Source organism: Lampetra fluviatilis, chromosome 11 (assembly GCF_964198595.1).
Source record: "Lampetra fluviatilis chromosome 11, kcLamFluv1.1, whole genome shotgun sequence".
In the NCBI taxonomy this organism is placed as follows: domain Eukaryota; kingdom Metazoa; phylum Chordata; class Hyperoartia; order Petromyzontiformes; family Petromyzontidae; genus Lampetra; species Lampetra fluviatilis.
The window spans coordinates 9,508,619-9,527,435 of NC_136285.1; the positions used below are offsets into that span (position 1 = coordinate 9,508,619).

Here is an 18,817-nt window from a genome sequence, read left to right on the forward strand (position 1 = left end):
CATCGTGCCTCACCACTCACTCCGCGCCGCCTCGTCATCTGTCACTCCCGGCGCGCGCGTCCACACCACGCCCACAACGCGTGCCCAACCCCGCACCCCGCGCCGCCCCGTGATCCATCACTGTCACAGTCGGCGCACGTCAATACCACCACTACATAAGCATGATTCCTTGCAAAAGGTGTCAGTTTTGTTGCCAGAAAAAAGGGGAAAAACCCCTATTAGTATATTTTGGTACTGGCAAAGGAGGTCCCATGATATTTTCTGTTTTTCGTCCGTCCGTATGTCCAACCAATACATTCTCAGACATGTTGAGATACGAATCATAATTCATATTCCGTCTGTGCACCCACGGGAATTGAAGTAATTCAATCTTCGTTATTTTATTGGTATTTTTTTTAGTTTGTATTTTTTTCCTCAAATTTGGCACCTCACTTAACTTGGCGCCCTAGGCGACCGCTAAGTTCACCTAAATGGACGGGCCACCCCTGGCTCTAACCTTCTTCTCAAATTTCTGTTATTGTATTTCAATAGCAGCCCGGTACAGAGCACAAACCGCGACGCAAGGTGGGGGGGAGGGGGATTACAGAAAATCCACAGACCTCAGTCTTGGACAGGGTGCATCTGAGTTTAAACCAGGGGGGGGGGGGGGGGGGGTAGTGGGCTCGGATGCTGCGACAGTCCTCGTCACCCACCATAGTCCACCTTTCCACGTTCACCGATCTCTCTTGCTCAAAGGACAAATTGAGTTGTCCCATGCTGTACACGCCTGGTGATTCATAAACATGTCTGACGTAAAGTACAGAGCGCTGATTTTCACGTGAGTGCTCTCCACATGTCTATATTCATTTGTATCAGTCATCACTATGTCATAGGGAACATATTTAGCAATCATCATACATGTACAATGTCTAATAACTCGATTAACATTCTAATTAAGAAGATTGGTAAATATTAAAATTCGCAATGTAATGAGTTTCAAGAACTGGAGTTTAAAAAATCCCTGTTCTCACCCATACAGTTTCTGAGAGCACACAAATGGCCTAAACCTATCTATACATATTTTTTGGTTCTTTCGGTAAAGTCACGTAGGTAAAAAATACAATAAAAAAAGAGACATAAAAATAGAAAAAGAAAAAGAAAAAAATTAAAGCAAATTTACTTATATTTTTTTATTTTCATCTCTTATTTTTTTTTACCGAAAGAACCAAAGAATATGGATCCTTGCAGTCACGAAAACTTTTTATCTATACATCTTAATATTACGGCACTGACCCACCCAGTGGAAGAAGGATCTGTGTCACGCAATTAACTGGATGATTTCCCATAGACATACATGTTTTTAACTTGCAGTGCCATTTTTCCCGTGTGTAATACCTTTGTTCAATGAACACGAGTACCATCAGGTGCGCAGAGTTGCACCCTTGGAAACAATTAGTAAAACTAATTGTTGGCGCACATACAAGGCGCAATGTTCGTCCTCGTTATTGGATGCTCAGTCCTTGCAGTTTACATGCCAAAGCAGGGGAACATTTTTCACGATAAGTTAACTCTTGTACCCGGCAAAAAATATTGCCTCTGGTAGTGAGAATATTTGCATTATGTACATACCAATGCAAGTGTGTGCTCGAAATCTCAAGCAAATCCAATCAATTTCAGGGCGAGTTCAGAGCTCTTCCCACCTACCTACTCTGCATTTATATTGTGCATGTGTTATTCTTCCGTTGCATTGACTCACAGTCATGCTTTGCAAACAACGGATGCATTGAGCCGTGTTGTCACAGGTATTTCAAATTACCGTCAATGTCACGGACAACGGGCTACCACGGAAGTCATGCAGGGGAATGGTGACCGTTTTTATTGAAGATGTAAACGACGAAACGCCGCAAATAACGTGAGTTGAACGTAGAAAGCGGTGATGCATGATGCATCCATATCAACAAATACCTGCCATTCGCCACCAAGTGACGGCGACGTCACCACGGCACCTGTGCCAGGCCAGGTGCGCGCGAGGGGCTTGTCACCCCCCCCCCCCCCCACTTGGTGCTTTTGTCTACCAAAGCACCGCGGTGGAAACCCAAAACAGGCTTGTGCTAGAGACCAGGGGGACATGCGTTCATGACGCCTTCTATTCTGGCCAAACTCCATAGCTACAATACATGCGTACATGAACACGTGAATTGAAAAATTATCACGTACGACAATTTGTCAGTCGACTGCTTTGATGAAAGCTTCTCCCATACCATGCCAGTCATATAGATGTGAATATATAATTATACACGTAAATAATAACAACAACCGCCATTCACCACGAAGTGGCACGTGACGTCACCAAGGCACTTGTGCCAGGTTAAGTGCACTTTAAGGCCACGTGAAGTGTCGAACGCCTGCTGGCAGGAGGTCACGGGACCAGGGGCGGTTTCTTCATTAGGGCGATTGGGCGACGCACCACCAATGTCATTCAACCACAGAGTCACGCTAGCCGTCACTGTGCCTCTGGATATAGTCCAATCAGCGTCATGCTACGTTCTGTGGAGTACCGCCTCTTTTTGGGCGATTTCCCTCCAGCTGAGAATCGCCCCGAGTGGTCCCATAGACTTACATTCAAAGATGTTTTTTTTCGAACGGGGGCGCTGCAATGCATTCTCTATGGCTTCCGGGAGGGCTCGCCCTAACGTGCTTACGTCATCATACGTGCTTACGTCATCATACGTAAGCACGTTTCATCCAACAATATAATTTGTCGCCACCTAGTGGAATCTTTAATAAAATAAACTTGAGTGGTTTGTTTTAATAGTGAGTATAGAAACAAACAAGATGTATTGTAAGAGTCACTTTATTTTTCATTAATATTAAAGAAGTGAAGTTGCCTTTACATGCTTAAGCTGTTAATTTATCCATTGCATGGGTGGACCTTATCCTTATCAATCATCCAGACATTTGCCCCCCCTGAGAGATTTTGCAGGAGCCGCCACTGCACGGGACAGGCCCAGGTGCCATTGGTTGACTGGCTGAGATGATTGGCCGATGCACCAGCTGTGCCCCCTACTGTGCCAACTCACATGCATGGGGTGGGCGGGATCCGGTCAGTGGCCAAGAGGTAGCGCATTGTGGTCTGAACCCAGCGATCTGAGTAACATCAACGGTATCTGATACATGAGCCAGTCTTGGGCTCCCTCCCTTATGCAGCCCTCACTGACCAGTGTGATGAAGTATGTTCAAACAACTCCCATGACTGGATGGCCAGAGGAGGCCTTCATCCAGCAGTGGATTGACCAGAGCCGAACTTTATTACACACACGCACACATTCAAAACGAAATGCATGGTCAATAACATTAACGTGTAGCCTTTATATATGCACATATACCATGTAATTAACGCATTTATTGTCTATTTAACAAACAAAAAACAATCTCCTTCGATTGGTATTGGCCAAACATCTCAATTCAGGACGAACTCCGGTCACCCTCACAGCAGCGGCTTCTGGCTGACCATCGAACAAAGACGCTCACCGCATCGCGCACTTTCAGATGCACTTCTGAGGCCATCTGGAATTCTCTTCCTTCCGATATGAGGAAGGCACTGGAGCACTTTTAAATCTAGATTGAAAACTCATTTCCTTAGAACTGCTTTTTGCGTTTAGTTTGTTGTCCTTCCCACACGCCTCCAATAAGCGCGGTTGGCTGCATATGGTGCGAAAGAAGTTCAACATACATACACACACATTCCTGCAAAAGAGCCCTGAGACCAGGGCTCTTTTGGATGAATACATGACATTACAGTGTTGCTTTATTCTCAAAGGTGTTATGAAAAGGAAATAATTGTACACATTATGTGACATTTCACAGTAGCGCAATCTATCACACGAAGGTGCTGAGTTTCGCAGACTTGTGGTCTGCCAGGAGGGGGTGGAGGACAATGTTGCTTTGTGGCTTTTAGCCAATGGAGTAATTGGTATCGCTCACATCGATGTTGAACTCTCCTAATTGCATTTGATGTTGGCAAATCGGCAGGAATGTATACGTCCTTGTGCAATGTGTACTTCGGTACTTTTATAGCTATAAATAAATGACTATAGTCATAGTCACTATCGTCATTTACTTCTTTTTAGCAACCCGCTCACCTTTTCTCTAGCTTGCACTCGTCTTTTGTATTGTTTGTTGACCTAAGTCCCTGGCCACGCCCCCCTACTGCGGGACATCTTTGGAAAAGAGCTTCATGGCTCATCGGATTCCTCCCGAGTTGTGGAATATTGTCATTCTGATATTGGCAGGTCGGATCCAGCAGATGTTGCTCACATAGCTGAGGAGCAGCCCCCTGGCACAGTCGTCGCCAAGCTTCACGCAAGCGACCGCGACGCCGACGACACCGCGACATTTGAGTTTGTTGGCAACGAGGATTCCTTCAACATAGAGACAGGTGGTAACAACTGTGCGCGTCAGAATGCCCCGTTCCATGTGTTGCCCTCCATAAATATTCAGCAGCTAATGGGACGTATTGGCGGGTACATCGGTGGAGCATGACACACCGGTCCTCAAAAAACAATCGAAAATAAAAAAAATTATCAGGTAATCTGTGTATCAGTCTTTAATTGACCTGGTCGCCAAGTTTGGCACGATTCTAAGGTGTATTCAGTGGGCTGAGACTTGCCAAATAGGTCAATATTGACCGTTGATTTGGGTCCGTTGAATCGAAGAACCGATCAAGTCTAGGGCACGAGTCAAATTTGTCTTTTGGAACATGGAGCAGCCAATCGGCATCAGACTGCGTGCTATACGGCAACAGACTGTGTAACTTCATGTTCATCTGCTCGTCAGATTCGTCTATCGACTGATTCGACATCACGAGAATTGATTTTGATGCACCTCTCATGATTTTATGACCGGGGTTGCGAATCGCTGGAACATAAATCATTATTGCGAATTTTTATTTTTTATACTGCGCACCAGTGTACTGCCGATACGTTCAAATGCATACAGTCCATTGTGATATGCTGAATATCAATTGACCTGGTTAAGCCCCTCAGTACGTGTGGAGACCCATTATGAATTGTTCAACATTTTAGCGCCTAGCTCCCCGATGTGTTTGTTATCAGGCTGCAATGTGTACTACACGTCATTCGGCATGATGTCAGACGTTTCGCTCCACACTCTGGAAGATGGCATTTGATTTGGTTGTTCAATACTTAAAAAAAACATCCGGCATGTGGAGAAAACGTTTTACATTATGACGAATCAACACGCGGTGCAACCTGAAAGCACATCGCAGGGCTAAACAGCACAAGCACTGCAAGTGATGCGGTAATGGCTGCACCTCTGTCAGCCGTCATCATCGCATCATGGTGGTGGATGTGAAGCGAATGTTCAATTTTACAATGCGAATTTTGGAATGTGCCTACTTTTCATGTTTGGGGGCTTTTTACGGTGTGCTCTTGCAGAGTTTTTATTATTATTATTATTTTGTTATCAGCAAATGGAATTTACTGAACATAACATTCCAATTCACTGGAGGCATTTTTGGCATGTTGACGTTTGTTTTGTTTGCGTTCAGGTACAGGGACGGTATCAACTTCGAAACGTTTGAATTACGATGATCCTCTGACTCCTAGAGAATACCTCCTTAGCATCCGAGCGTGCGACAAGAATCGAACTCACTCGGCAACACTCACACTTACCGTAATTCTGGACCCAATTAACGAGCCGCCAAAATGTGATCCTGCCTTCTCCCAGAACACCGGTAAAACATTATTTCTCCATTACACAATCAAACAGCACCATTGGAACCTCATTTGCCAGTAAAAAATATGATAATTGATATGATAAAAAGAGGTGTCAGTTTTGTTGCCAGATACAAGGGTAAAAAAACAATGATCACAATCAAACAGCTTAATGCGTTACAATCGTCGTCACCGTCAGCCTTGATCAATCCACTGCTAGACACTGGCCTCACCAAATTCGCCGCCAAACTCCCGGGGATCTGCGCATGATATGCATTCCATTTTAAGATGCGAAGTGTTGGGTTTCATTCCAGTGCCTCGCTTGCGCTCGTGTGTGGCCTGCGAGCGCGTGCGAGCGTGCGTGTAATTGTGTGCGCACGAGTGCAAGCGTCTCCGTGCGAACGGAGACGGTGTGACCGAGGTTTCGTGTGGAGCACAGAATTTTTAAAATTTGTTCAGCATTTCATTTTGGTGTTCATGTCAGGGACCATAACAAGCGCGCAGTGTTTTTCTTTGTCACAGGTCAATCTCGAGGTTTGTTATGGCTGTATCCATTACAATCCGTATAGTGTGTGCAGTGTATGACATTGGAATCAGTTAAAGATGCATATGTGCGTTTCTGTTGGTCAGCACATGCCTCATGACATCAGTGGTAAAACATTTATTATTGACACCTGGATTTTTTTTTTCGCACGAAGAGTTTTACACGTATCATGTGTTTTTTTTCAGGGGCAGAAACTGTCATTTTTGAAGATCATCCCATCTTCAAACCAATTTATAAGCTCGTTGCTTCAGACCCAGACATCGATGACACACTCATCGTATGTAACATTTTATTGTGGCGGGGAATGACTCGTTTATTGTTTTCTTGATGAGTTTAATTTGCAATAACATTGCCCATTTCCGTAACCAAGGAGCCCAGTACATGTGTATTCTACACATACAGTGTGTGTTTATGACATTCAGTTTTTTTTACGGATGGAATGTGTTGTGCTGATGGAAAGGAATACCACATTAGTGAAGGCACAGGACTAATTCTACCAATTAGTTTCATCTTATACAAACTGTGTTCAACAAATATGTTATGGGATGCACTATTTTTCTCTCTTTATGCTGTATTAGTTCTACCAGACTTTGCAACCTTATCCCATGGCCCCATTTCCAAAGTTTCCATAACCTTGCTCAGTCCAAGACACGTGTTCGTATCTGCTGTGCTATCAATAGTGTCTGCCCTTTGTTGCTGGCTGCTTTTGTTAAAGACCTTTGGGCCCGAGCGCAGACGTTGTGATTTAAAGCATGTGCATTGTTTATTTTCCTGGGGCCCACCTGCATACAGAAACAAAGTGTACAGCCAACAGAGCACATGCGCTTATTGCACTACCATAGATAGAGGACATTTCGTATCTGTTCATGAATATACTGATGCTTAAAACATACCTGTCTGAGCAATGCCTCCAGCTATATCTTTCATCGTTTTCAGTTTAAGATCACGGAGCAAAGTCCCAACCTGACAGCGGCGTCTGGATTCTTTTCTGTGGATCCGGCGAGTGGTATTGTCGCTCTTACTGCCAAGGAACAATTGAACTACGACACTGGGTGGAAGGTGTGTGTGTGTGTGTTTTTGTCTTGTCTCATTTATCATAGAAATGCGCGATATATGTTTGCTTAGAAACGAGGTGAAGATGAAGGGAGGGATGCAGCCTTTCAATGCATTGCTCATGCCACTGCTGAATTAAGGACCTCCACTAGAGGGTATATTTGGCCTACTCTTCCATGCTAGCGCATCTTGGAAGAGGCGGGAGAACCCGCACTTTTCCCCACCGCAGTCAACCTGCCGATTGAGTAACTGGTGCATCCATTATGCTGCTGGGTGGACAGAGGTATGGGGTATTTAAGAAACCTGCACCGTTGATCAACTGCTGTGCGAGTCCAGTGTGGTATTGCACCATGGCAGCATCTCTGGATTATAAATAAAATGGATTTAAATATAAGGTCAAGCATTTCGCTACAACACTGTTCAATGAATGTTATTTGCCGTATGTGTCATCAGAGTATTGTTGTTATTACGCTATTTTTATTTTCAGGTTTTCAAACTCTCTCTACGAGTGGAAGAAGCAAATAAGATCATACCTCTGTTTTGCCTTGGAACCTTAACCATCTTTGTACATAACATCAACGATGAGACACCCAACATTAGGTGCCACCTCTTACTCACTTTTTTAAGGCTCTTAATAAGTGGTGCTTTCATAAACTCAATTAATCCAGAGAGCTGTTTAGCTCAGTGGGCCTTGCCTGTCTCAATAAAGTCTGAGTCTGCGTTCCTTTTCTGGGAATTTCATTGGTGAATTTTCTAAGACTGGTAACTCGTAGAACAATTTATTGTCGAAATACTGTTTGCGTGATAAATGTTTATACATTCGGCAAGTAATTTGCCTTCCCCCCCCCCCCCCCTTCTTTTTAGACCTTTCATCTCTAACCCCGTCAGCGTACCGGACACAACATCTCCCGGCAAAGTAATTTCCAAAGTGACAGCCGTAGACCTGGATGAAAACGACGGTGTTTTCTTTGAATTCATTGATGAATACAAAGGCTTCAACATTGATCCTGGTGAGCAGAACAGATCAAAAAATAAATAATTTAACAATGCCTCAAATTAATTTAAAAAAGAGACTACTATCATTGTACAACGGCATATTCGTCCCATTGTAGACATTCGTTGCTAATACACGAACACAGAGGGAATTATATAAAGTCAGGATCAGTATGGGTGACTTTGAGGGTAGGCGCAGCAGTGTCGTCACATTTGTTAGCGCAGCGAGCGATGAACCCGACGACCTGAGTTTGATTCCCATCCACAGCTGACATCAACCCTACGTTCAGCAACCCCCACCGATAAGCGTGGCTGTGAAGCATGATAACAGAAAAAAACATCCCCTTTAATTAATGACGTGGGATCCGTACACATTCATCCAGCAGTGGATCGAGAAACGACTGTACATTGATACTCCAGCACTAGCTCCATGATTGTCCATAATCAACGTTTTTGGGTTTAGAGCGCGTTATTTATAAATGTGTCGTAACCCTCCACCACCCGACACGGCCAATCAGTAAAAAAGTGTCACGTTGACAAAAGACAAATAGTTCACTGCTTTAGCCCACCGGTGTGTTGAAGCGTGAAACCACAACATTTACAATTTGAGTACGACGTTTCGCTGGTAATTGCATCCAGCATCATCGGGCAATTCGCCAGAATGATTGTCATTGTCCGGCATTTCATATATATATACACACACACACACAAACTGCTTATGTATATAGAGTTAATTTCTATAAACATTGTTTGATGCATTGTTACTCTTTGAATAACGATTCAGCCACAATTTCGGTTTAAATAGAAGCACATTTTTGGCTCATATTCAACGTTTGGGTTTGCATTGTTTCTCATTTCAACAGTTTTGTTTGTACTACATTTGTCTTAGATTATGCTCATGAAGGATAAACATATTATATATTTGGCATATTATTTGCAAACATTGTTAAGAATTCTCTGACGCAATATTAGGTGTGCATTGTGAATTAAATACTCAATTGTAATAAATAAATTGACCATTAATTAAGCAGTACATACTACCCGCTATGACAAGTGATTCAGAAACATGGGCATGAACAAAGAATATAGAACAAAAACTGAAAAGCGCACGTAGACGCATAGAGAGAAGTATCCTTGTAATTATGTTGAGAGAGGAAGAGGTACACGTGGTTTAGAGAACACACACAGCTTAATGACATCATCCAAAACTATATTAAGAAAAGTATATGGCCTTGGGCACGGCACATTGCTCCAAGTGACGACGGATGAACGTCAAGAATAATGACGGAGTGGCATCCAAGGAAAAGAACACAACCGAGAGGGGACGTCCACTGTGGAGAAGGAGTGATGAGATCAGTTCACGTGCAGTGGCTGGGTAGATTTAACACGTAGGCATTCGCGACCAATATTATCCACAACAACGGTTGTTTTTTGGGTTAGAAAACGACACATTTATGTTTACGTGATCTAACCCAACAAAAATGTTATTATGGCTGGGTAAATTGTTGCATTGCAGGATCATGAGAGGTGGCAACGGCTTGGGGTGACCTTCATTTAAGAGTTAATTGATCATGGCAAATGATGATGATAACTATGACATCGATGCGTCACGACTTGCTTAACTCTTGTGGTTAAATTTGAGATCAACACGAATAGGAACATGAGCGCACATTTTTTTAAATATTTGCTTGCTCTTGTATATATATGTTTCAGGTAAATTCCATGTCATTAACACATTTTAATTAAGTCTATTGATGTATATACTGCTTTTAGTTATATCTACAGATTTGTTTGGGCCATTCCGGGCACAAAGTTTCCTTATCCGGTGTTGTTTCTGTTTTCAATTCTGGTCAATGTTAAACTAATCGACCACAAACTTTGCGATACTCTTTCTGCGGCTGGACACAACAACAGAATCAGGAGTGATTACAGCGGCACCTTCCTGGGAGAGAATGAACCTGGACGCTCCCAAGTCGTATGAACTAAGAATACGAGTCCATGATGTGGGAAGAATTCATTCAGCCACCACCACACTCACAGTCTCAGTCATGGACACCAACAACAACTCCCCACAGTGTTCACAGTATGTGCATTAGTAAGTCAAATTCACATGTTTTTTTATATTATAATAATTTACATATATGTGTGTGTGTATAGGGATGCTTCCACGGTGTAATGGTTAGCTCACCAGACTTGCAATCCAGAGGTCGCCTGTTCAATCTCCTGGCGCAGGAGTTAAAACGGGTTTCTTAAATCTGCAAGCCTCTGTCCACCCAGCAGTATAAATGGGTATGACACAGCTAGCCGATTGACAGGTTGCGTGTGGTGGGATACAGTGCGGGTACTTCCACCTCCTCCAAGCCGTCTGACCAGCATGGAATAGCAGGCTTAATACCCTGTAGCTTGGCTCTATAAAATTAACTTTTGCCAGCAGTGGCCGAATGGGCTGCACCGACACCTTTATAGTTAACATATGTTAAAAAAACACAAGATCCGATAGACATTACATACACACTTGAATTTAAGCATTTGTTGATTTCATAACATAGTGAAATCCGCAAAGTACTTACCAGCGTGGTAAAGTATGGTCAAACAACCCCCCATGACCAAAATAGCATAGGAAGTTCCGCATGTCCTCAGCAGAGGATTAGCAAGTCGCTGAACATTAATGATATAATTAAAATGATGATGATGATGACATTTAGTTTAATATAGTGTCGTTCATGCAAATTGCATCTTACAACCACTGAAGACCCACAGGCAAGCTGGAATGCAGCCAGGCAGTGAGCCGAAGCAAACAATCGCCCAAACTCTGCAGTCCTCTGTATGTTAAGTTGTTGTCGGTCAATGAATGAGTGTTCATAAATACCTTCTCTCGAATGTGTGCCAAGTTTTGTTTATTATTTGTTGTCTCTGATTAGTCCCATAGAGGCTGTCATTTTCTGTATAATATATTATAACGTTGGTTTTTGAAGTTGTGTGCTGATTTTATCCGCTGCATTCTTGAACTTACATGTTGCCTGCAATTTCCCTAGGTTTCAATTTCCAAAGAGACATGTCGCCTCAGTGGCCACTCAGGACATTTAAATGAAGTTTAGAGCAACAAAAACATATCCAAACACAGTTCACACACATATATTCCTCAAACTAAATGCATAACACGAATTTTGAAGAGAAAGCACATTTTATTTTATTATTTTTGGATCACGGAATATTGTTCAGGGGCCGATCAACCTGCAACAACTCCCTCTGAAATTAAGCTCTTGCTTGACAGTTTGTTAAGTGGCATGAACGTCGTTAACTAGCGACTGCATTTAGAGAAAGCAAGCAATGCCTTTGTGCCTCTTTACAGTGGAGTGCAGCCGACGAGTGATCAGGAATCTTTTCCATTTCCTCAGCGTGTCTCTCCCGGAGACGGCGCCCGTAGGGGGGCTTGTGGCACAGCTGTCGTGTTGGGACCGCGATGGCTCAGCCCCCAACAACCAGCTCCTTTACAGCATGCAGCTTGACGTCAGCGCCAGAGATCGCTTCCAAAGTTCGGGCGATGAAATATTGGTGAGTGTCGCGGCTGCCTTTTCAAAAGAGAGATGTCGAATGTGGGCCGAGCGAATGACCTCGCTCTTTTTTCCGCGAGCGGAGTTCGCGTGAAGTTCAGAGGGTCACGGGAACTCGTTTAGCGGATGAGAGTTCCGAGGAATTGTGGCACTGCTTAAAATTCGCGAGCATTTCCAATTCGGATTTTGGTTTAGTTGAAATTCTACAGTGATTCTAATGTTCTTAAAGGGTGAGTGATGCAGGCTATGAGAACCTTTTTGTCACGTCAATGTCAAGCTTCAGTGATTAGAAAAGTAAAAGTGAATTGTGCAGAAACCCATTCGTCGTGTAAAAAAAGAATCAATACGTGTCTTATTAAAGTGATTCAGAACACCAGAGATAAATCAATTTATTTCACTTCACAAAGTTTGAATTAAGCCCTGTATTTAAATGATGTGGCAAAATGAAAAATGTTCCTCTATGTATATTGTTTCCTGCATAATGTGTCACAATTATGTCTCAGCAATGGGTGAATATGTTTAATCCTGACATTAATATTTCATCCAGCAGTGTTAAGTACATTTGTTCAACAGCAGCAATACTCTATAATACACTCATCCAATAGCGACTGACATTTTAATAAAAAAAAACATGCATGCATTTTTGTCAGCACAATATGCACGCACAATACACGGACAAGAAATCCAGGTTTCGACACGAGCAATAATAGTATGCATACTATCTCATGAGTGTTTTAATCCTGTAAAATATGAATAGTCTGAAATTACAATACAACTGCAGTAATTAAGAGCCCAGAGCTGCTGTAGTCACAGCACTTGCGTCAATGATGCAAAATACGCTTCAGACGAATGTAGAGCACAGTTCGTTCAGTTACGATTATAACATTTGGGGCCTATGACCAAATCATCTGATTTCAGAAGCAAAGTAGCGGTGAGCCTGGGCTATGCTTAGGTGAGTGACCAACCTGCATAAGGCAGGTGGTGTAGGCTGATGAAAGGAGATATCAGCAGTGCATCTAATTCCACTGTTGGTCTGTACTATGCCTCAATGTCTATGCTCCCTGCTCTAACCAACCCACACTCACCCGCCTGCTAGTGTTTGGTCAAATAACCCCCATGACCTGCACGGCATGGGGAGGCCGTAATTGAGCAGTGGGTTGACAAAAGGGCAGTACGTGCACTAATTCGGCATTGTGTTGCCTATTTGTCATTCTTGACTGAATTTGTAGATCGGATCTGCTGGGTTGCAATGTGACACTGCTTCGGTGGCCAACCTGGAGTTCAAACACACTATCCTGATGGTGGTGCGGGACGGAGGATACCCCAGTCTAAGCAGTAATGTCTCACATTTCTTCAGTTTGTTTTGTCATGTTGTCTTCATTTAATCCTGCTTTTTCTTTGGCATGAGACGAAGTATCTATTCCGATCTTCCACAGGGCAGTACAATCCTTCATGCCGTGTTAGACAATGACCCATGGAAGTGGATATTACAGAACTACCTCTGAGATACCTTCAATTGATCTCTGGTCTACGTGGGAGAGAGAAGGACGTTACCCCCACTGCATATGAGAGTAAAGTTCGGAATATGACAATCAGAGCGATATTTTAATTCTCAGGGCTGAAAATTATCCAAATTTAGTGCAGAACGAAATTGTATGTGATGGGATTGTGTGTGTGTGTAGTCATTGGTGACTGAGCTGAGACCGTCAGCTCAATGCAATCACAGGCAACTGTCTAAATATGAGCCAGCTTCAAGATTCCTGGCTACTTCATTTTTAAAGGATTATTTAAAGTCGTATGGTATATACAGCTGCAATATACAACAATGTTATAGAGTATGTTATATGGAGCGGGTGGTGTATGGGTAGTGCACTGCACTATACGCCAGGCACCCTGAGTTTGATTCTCATCTGCGGTTAACATCGGTGGCGAGAAAAATAAGTGGTCAGGATGAATCATTTTTCATGAAGCATTCTTTTAAATATAGTTTCCTTTGAAGAATAAAGAAAAAAGTTCAATCATTTAGAGCTGTCCTAATGTTTATACATGCCGAGAATATTGACACAGCATGCATTAATGACCTCTGATTTTACCTATTCGTTGTGCTGCTGCTGCTGTTGATTGTATAGGCCATTGCTAGTTGTTGCGGTGGTGGTGATTGTGAAGATATTGATGGTGTTGCTGGTGGTGATGGTGGAGGGACATTGACGGTGGTGTGGTGATGGTCGCAATGGTGGTGGTGTTGGTAAAGATAATGGTGTTAATGTTGGTAATGATAATGGTGGTGGCATTGATGGAGCTTCTGCTGCTCATGGTGATGGTGGAGGGACATTGTTGGCGGTGTTATGGTCGAGGTAATGCTATGATGATGGTGACAGTAGTAGTGATAATGATGGTGCTGCATTTGGTGATAGTGGTGGGAACTTGTTAGCGGTGGTGGTGCTGCAGTCCTGGGCCTCCCTTAGGTCGACTCAGCTTCAAATGAGTACCTAGTACGATGGGTAAACATTTCCTCGGGAGACAAAGGCGGCCGGGCGTGGTGCTGGCCACCCACCCTCCCGTATTCCGTGCTGGCCGTCATAGGTGCTACTCGCTAACAGCACTCTCCCCAAAAGCCTGTTAAGGCTCTATGGGGAGGGGGGGGATCTTTGTCTTTGCGCTCATGATGATCTTGATGGGATGTGAATGTTGCAGCCACGGTGACGGTAGTGGTCAGCGTGACCTCCGTGAATGAGTTTGAGCCGTCACCGAAGAACGTGCAGTTTTCCGTGCGGGAAGACAGCCCCGTGGGCGAGCTTGTTGGAACGGTGATTGGCCAGGACCAGGACTGGCCCTTCGACAGCCTTCGTTATTCCATAGTGGGTGGCAATGAAGACAGCCCGCCAAAGTTCTTCATTGAACCTACCACAGGTGCGCGCGCGCGCAGACGACATTCCAATAACAGTAACCGGAGTGGTAGAATGTGTACCGATGCGCTGCATTTTTATCGGCACCAAACATCACCGTGATTATGCGTTCACTTGATTTACGTGTTGAGTCGTTTATTCTTCTTTTAATAGGCAATCATGTTTGTTACGTATCAAATTACCATCCATTGCATTGCCCTCATTGTGATACAATTACTCTCAGATGTGTGATTAAACACTAATTGGAATAGCACTCATAACAGCACCAATAGGGTATGAGGCAGAGTACTGTCTTAGAAATTCAGTTTATGTGTCCATGGAGCGCCAAGTGGCAATTCATTTCATGAGTGTTTTGGGATATTTAACGTCTGATTATCGAAGGTGCATGAAGCTGATGATCTCTGCCAAAGAGTGACAGATTAAAGGCAACAAGAATTCCGCTTTCCAGGACATGAACATTTGTTTTTATATAAGTTTTCAAGCCTTTGCCAGAGCTATTGTATATTTCTAAAGTGATTATTTATCGTATAACATTTCATAAGTTGTTAGAACTTCCGTGAAAATAAAAAAAACTTTTTTTTCACATTGCCGAATTCCACTGTGAAGCAGTCACCGGAGATATCGCATTGCATTGTTAATGATATGATAATACGTTTTTCCCCTTTTTTCTGGTCAGAAAAAACCTATTATCATATTTTGGTACTGGCAAAAGAGGTCCCATGATGTATTGTTAATGTTAACTTTCAAAGCTGCCTGTAGATGGCAGTCTTGGCTTTGGTATGTGATGCTAATCCATGCGACCTTAGCCTCGCAATGAAAGCACTGTGTGGATAGCGTCTTGCATTGAGCTACCAGTTTTGTTCCTGGCATTTGTATGATACAGTATAGTACCGTACTGTCAGTTTTTTTGGGGGTGCAGGGTTGGTGTTGTTGTTGTAAACACTGTGATACATGAACCCTCATACCTGAGTTCGATTCATAATAAAGGTTTTTTGGGTTAGATCGCGTTATTGATAAATGTGTCTCAACCCTCCACCACCCGACACGGCCAATTAGTAAAAAATGTGTCAAGTTGACAAAAGACAAATAGTTCACTACTTTAGCCCACCGGTGTGTTGACGAGTGAATCCACAACATTTACAATTTTTGAGTACGACGTTTCGCTGGTAATTACATCATCGGGCAAATTGCCCGATGATGTAATTACCAACGTGATACATTTTTTACTGATTGGCCGTGTCGGGTGGTGGAGGGTTGCAACACATTTATAAATAACGCGATCTGACCCATAAACATGTATTATGAATAATATTGGTCGCGAAAGCATACGTGTTAAACTGAGTTCGATAACTGCCCACTTGTTAACGTCAGTTGTGAGTGACATCTAAAGATGTCCTCACTTCGCATTGGATGCTTTTTTTAAGGCAAAGTGATGTCCGCTCAAATGAGCACCGGGGAAATGCTTATAATCCATTTACAGCCTTAAACTCAGTGATTTTTAGAAAATATATTTCTCCTCTTTCCCATGATTGCCTCTTCCACATGAAGGAAAAGTATGGTTTAAACAACCCATCAGCCGCACGTGCTTCTGAGAGTGGTGCAAATTATTATCAGCAGCATTTGTTCAATGCAAGTAAACTCTGGACTACTCGCAGAAGGCCAAAGGGTTCTGTAAAATACGTGGAAGAGGCGTTATATATGTTGATATTTACATTTCCCACAATTATGCTTAACGGTTGTCATTTTTATTTATGCAATCGTCAATGCTGTTTCCAGGCCGCCTTCATCTCTTGAATGCTCTGGACAGAGAAAAGGTGTCGAGTTACACAATCACTGTGCAAGCTGTAGACGTCAATAATGACCAAGAGAAAGATCCGTCCAGGCAGAAAACGGCAACAGCTGTTGTGACGGTCATCGTCTCGGTAAAGCGTCATCAACTGCTGCGCCTTACTACTTGTACATTTTCTTGGTTCTTTCGGTAAAGTCACGTAGAAGGGAAGTAATAAAATAATACAAATATAACATAATAAAAAAAATTCTCACGACGTTTCGGCCACAACGTAAGCAGCCGTCCTCAGGTGATGACCAGGTCTGTCTCCCCGACAGACCTGGTCTTCACCTGAGGACGGCTGCTTGCATGACCAGGTCTGTCTCCCCGACAGACCTGGTCTTCACCTGAGGACGGCTGCTTGCGTTGTCTCCCCGACAGACCTGGTCTTCACCTGAGGACGGCTGCTTGCGTTGTGGCCGAAACGTCGTGAGAATCATTTTATTATGTTTTATTTTTATTATTTTATTACTTCCCTTATACGTGACTTTACCGAAAGAACCAAGAAGATGAATCCCTGCAGTCACGAAAGCTTTAAATCGAAATTTACCTGTACATTGTATCAACAAAATGCAAACACCATCCACGCGTTTACAGTGCCAAATGATAAACGCATGAGTCTACTTTGTGCTGCAATGCAAATTGTAGATGCTATGTAAGAACGCCTTGTCTTTGCCGGAATTATGCTTTGAACAGTATACGGTAAAACATTCTTGCAGTGTGCTGTGTGCTATACTTAGTCGAGACATTTAACTTTGCACGGGGAGATTTGATGGATATTGCTGCCCCCACTTGGCCAGTGGCAGTGTGTTTCTGAATTGTAATAAGTAGAGAGAGAGAGATCTTCCTTGACCGAGATGTGTATATTTTTGTTTCAGAATGTCAACGATGAGCCTCCATTGTGCCATCCTGCTTTTCACGAGACAACTGTGTACTCAACCATAAAGTCCCCCATTCTGAAACTGAGCTGTTCGGATAAAGACTCGTCGGAGAGCGATTTGACTTACAAAATAGTTGGAGGTAGGTCCGAATGTTCCCGTGCAATGACAAGGTTGTGATGGCTGTCAAATACACATTGCTGCTCGTGCCATTGTGCTCTCAAGGAGGCTGGCATTATTTCCACCATCAAAGAAATAGTAAAGTGCTCATGATATGAAATATATTATATGGTTATCGGTTTTAATAAAAAAAGAACGTAGAGTGGATATCCATTGCTTGTCCCTGTTCCATGGGATTTGGATTGACGGCCACTTTTCGGGGAACGCACGCTCACCGATCATTACCTGTGAAGGTGTGTTTCCGCAATTGCTTGGTCACTGTTGGCGAAGAGCCTCTGCTCGAGAGAGAACTCTAGAGAACACCTCATGGAGTGTATTTTGACCCAATCTTGCACGCTGGCCAGATGTCTGGACAGGGGGGGGGGGTGGGATATCCACACTTACCTCCACCTGGGTGTCGACCAACAGCAATGCACATACACATTTATATTGCCGACTGGATCGAGGTGGAGTTTCAAGTTTATGAACTAGGTGCGATTTCAAGATACAAGGATAATGTTATTTGCAAGAGTGACCTGGGGTATGTCTGCCAATGCTATGCATAATACAACTTGAGTCATTTGTGGATGAATTTCCAAAATGGACACACAATGGCCTACACTTGCGAATGTTGTCAGGGGATTCACTGTGAAGCAGATGGCCTGTATTATTATGATGGTTATTACACAACAGTAATGATTTGTAATAATTAATCAGCGCAGCTGCTGGATTTGAACCATCAACCTCTGCAACGAGAGGTAAATGTGCTACCGCTAGGCTATGCCACTGGTGCGAACCATTACGCCGCAGAAACAATCTGAAAACTAGATGCGTGATGTTTGCGGCTGTCTGAATGTCATGGGCGCTGTGTACTTGAGACTGTGACTCGCTGTCAGTAGTCACGTCAATATAAGAACAGCTTGAATTGAGGTAATTAACGCTCCAACAGCATTGTGTCAATGCTCTGAAACCTTAGAAATTCGTGGAAAATTGAGTGGGACATTGTAAAATCTAACGGAATATGCACACTTTAATGTCACAGCGCTTCAAAGCGCACTCTATTTTTACTCAGCACACATCTATATTGTATTCGAGGGCCATTCATTATGAGTGGGGTTTTTTTTTTCTAGAAAACATTTACTGATAAAACTATATTTATTATGTTTATGTATGCATGTTTTGAATTTT

The 18,817-nt window shown here is 43.2% G+C and overlaps 2 protein-coding genes across 2 annotated transcripts in view; one reads left to right on the forward strand and one right to left on the reverse strand.

The window, feature by feature from the left end:
• Positions 1-10,572, reverse strand: part of LOC144934783 (semaphorin-3C-like) — a 61,268-nt gene extending 50,696 nt beyond the window's left edge. The window contains exon 1 of the mRNA XM_078860928.1: positions 10,493-10,572. The gene's annotated coding sequence lies outside the window, so the exon portion shown is untranslated. The remainder of the gene's footprint in view (positions 1-10,492) is intronic.
• The window catches only part of LOC144934899 (cadherin-related family member 4-like), a 36,634-nt gene that overhangs the window by 15,352 nt on the left and 2,465 nt on the right, over positions 1-18,817 (forward strand). The window contains exons 8-20 of the mRNA XM_078861168.1: positions 1,782-1,891; positions 4,272-4,417; positions 5,549-5,734; positions 6,444-6,535; positions 7,195-7,317; positions 7,799-7,911; positions 8,176-8,321; positions 10,219-10,399; positions 11,703-11,859; positions 13,088-13,193; positions 14,553-14,768; positions 16,541-16,686; positions 17,471-17,612. Of these exons, the coding sequence (XP_078717294.1) occupies positions 1,782-1,891; positions 4,272-4,417; positions 5,549-5,734; positions 6,444-6,535; positions 7,195-7,317; positions 7,799-7,911; positions 8,176-8,321; positions 10,219-10,399; positions 11,703-11,859; positions 13,088-13,193; positions 14,553-14,768; positions 16,541-16,686; positions 17,471-17,612 (1,864 nt within the window). The remainder of the gene's footprint in view (positions 1-1,781; positions 1,892-4,271; positions 4,418-5,548; positions 5,735-6,443; positions 6,536-7,194; positions 7,318-7,798; positions 7,912-8,175; positions 8,322-10,218; positions 10,400-11,702; positions 11,860-13,087; positions 13,194-14,552; positions 14,769-16,540; positions 16,687-17,470; positions 17,613-18,817) is intronic.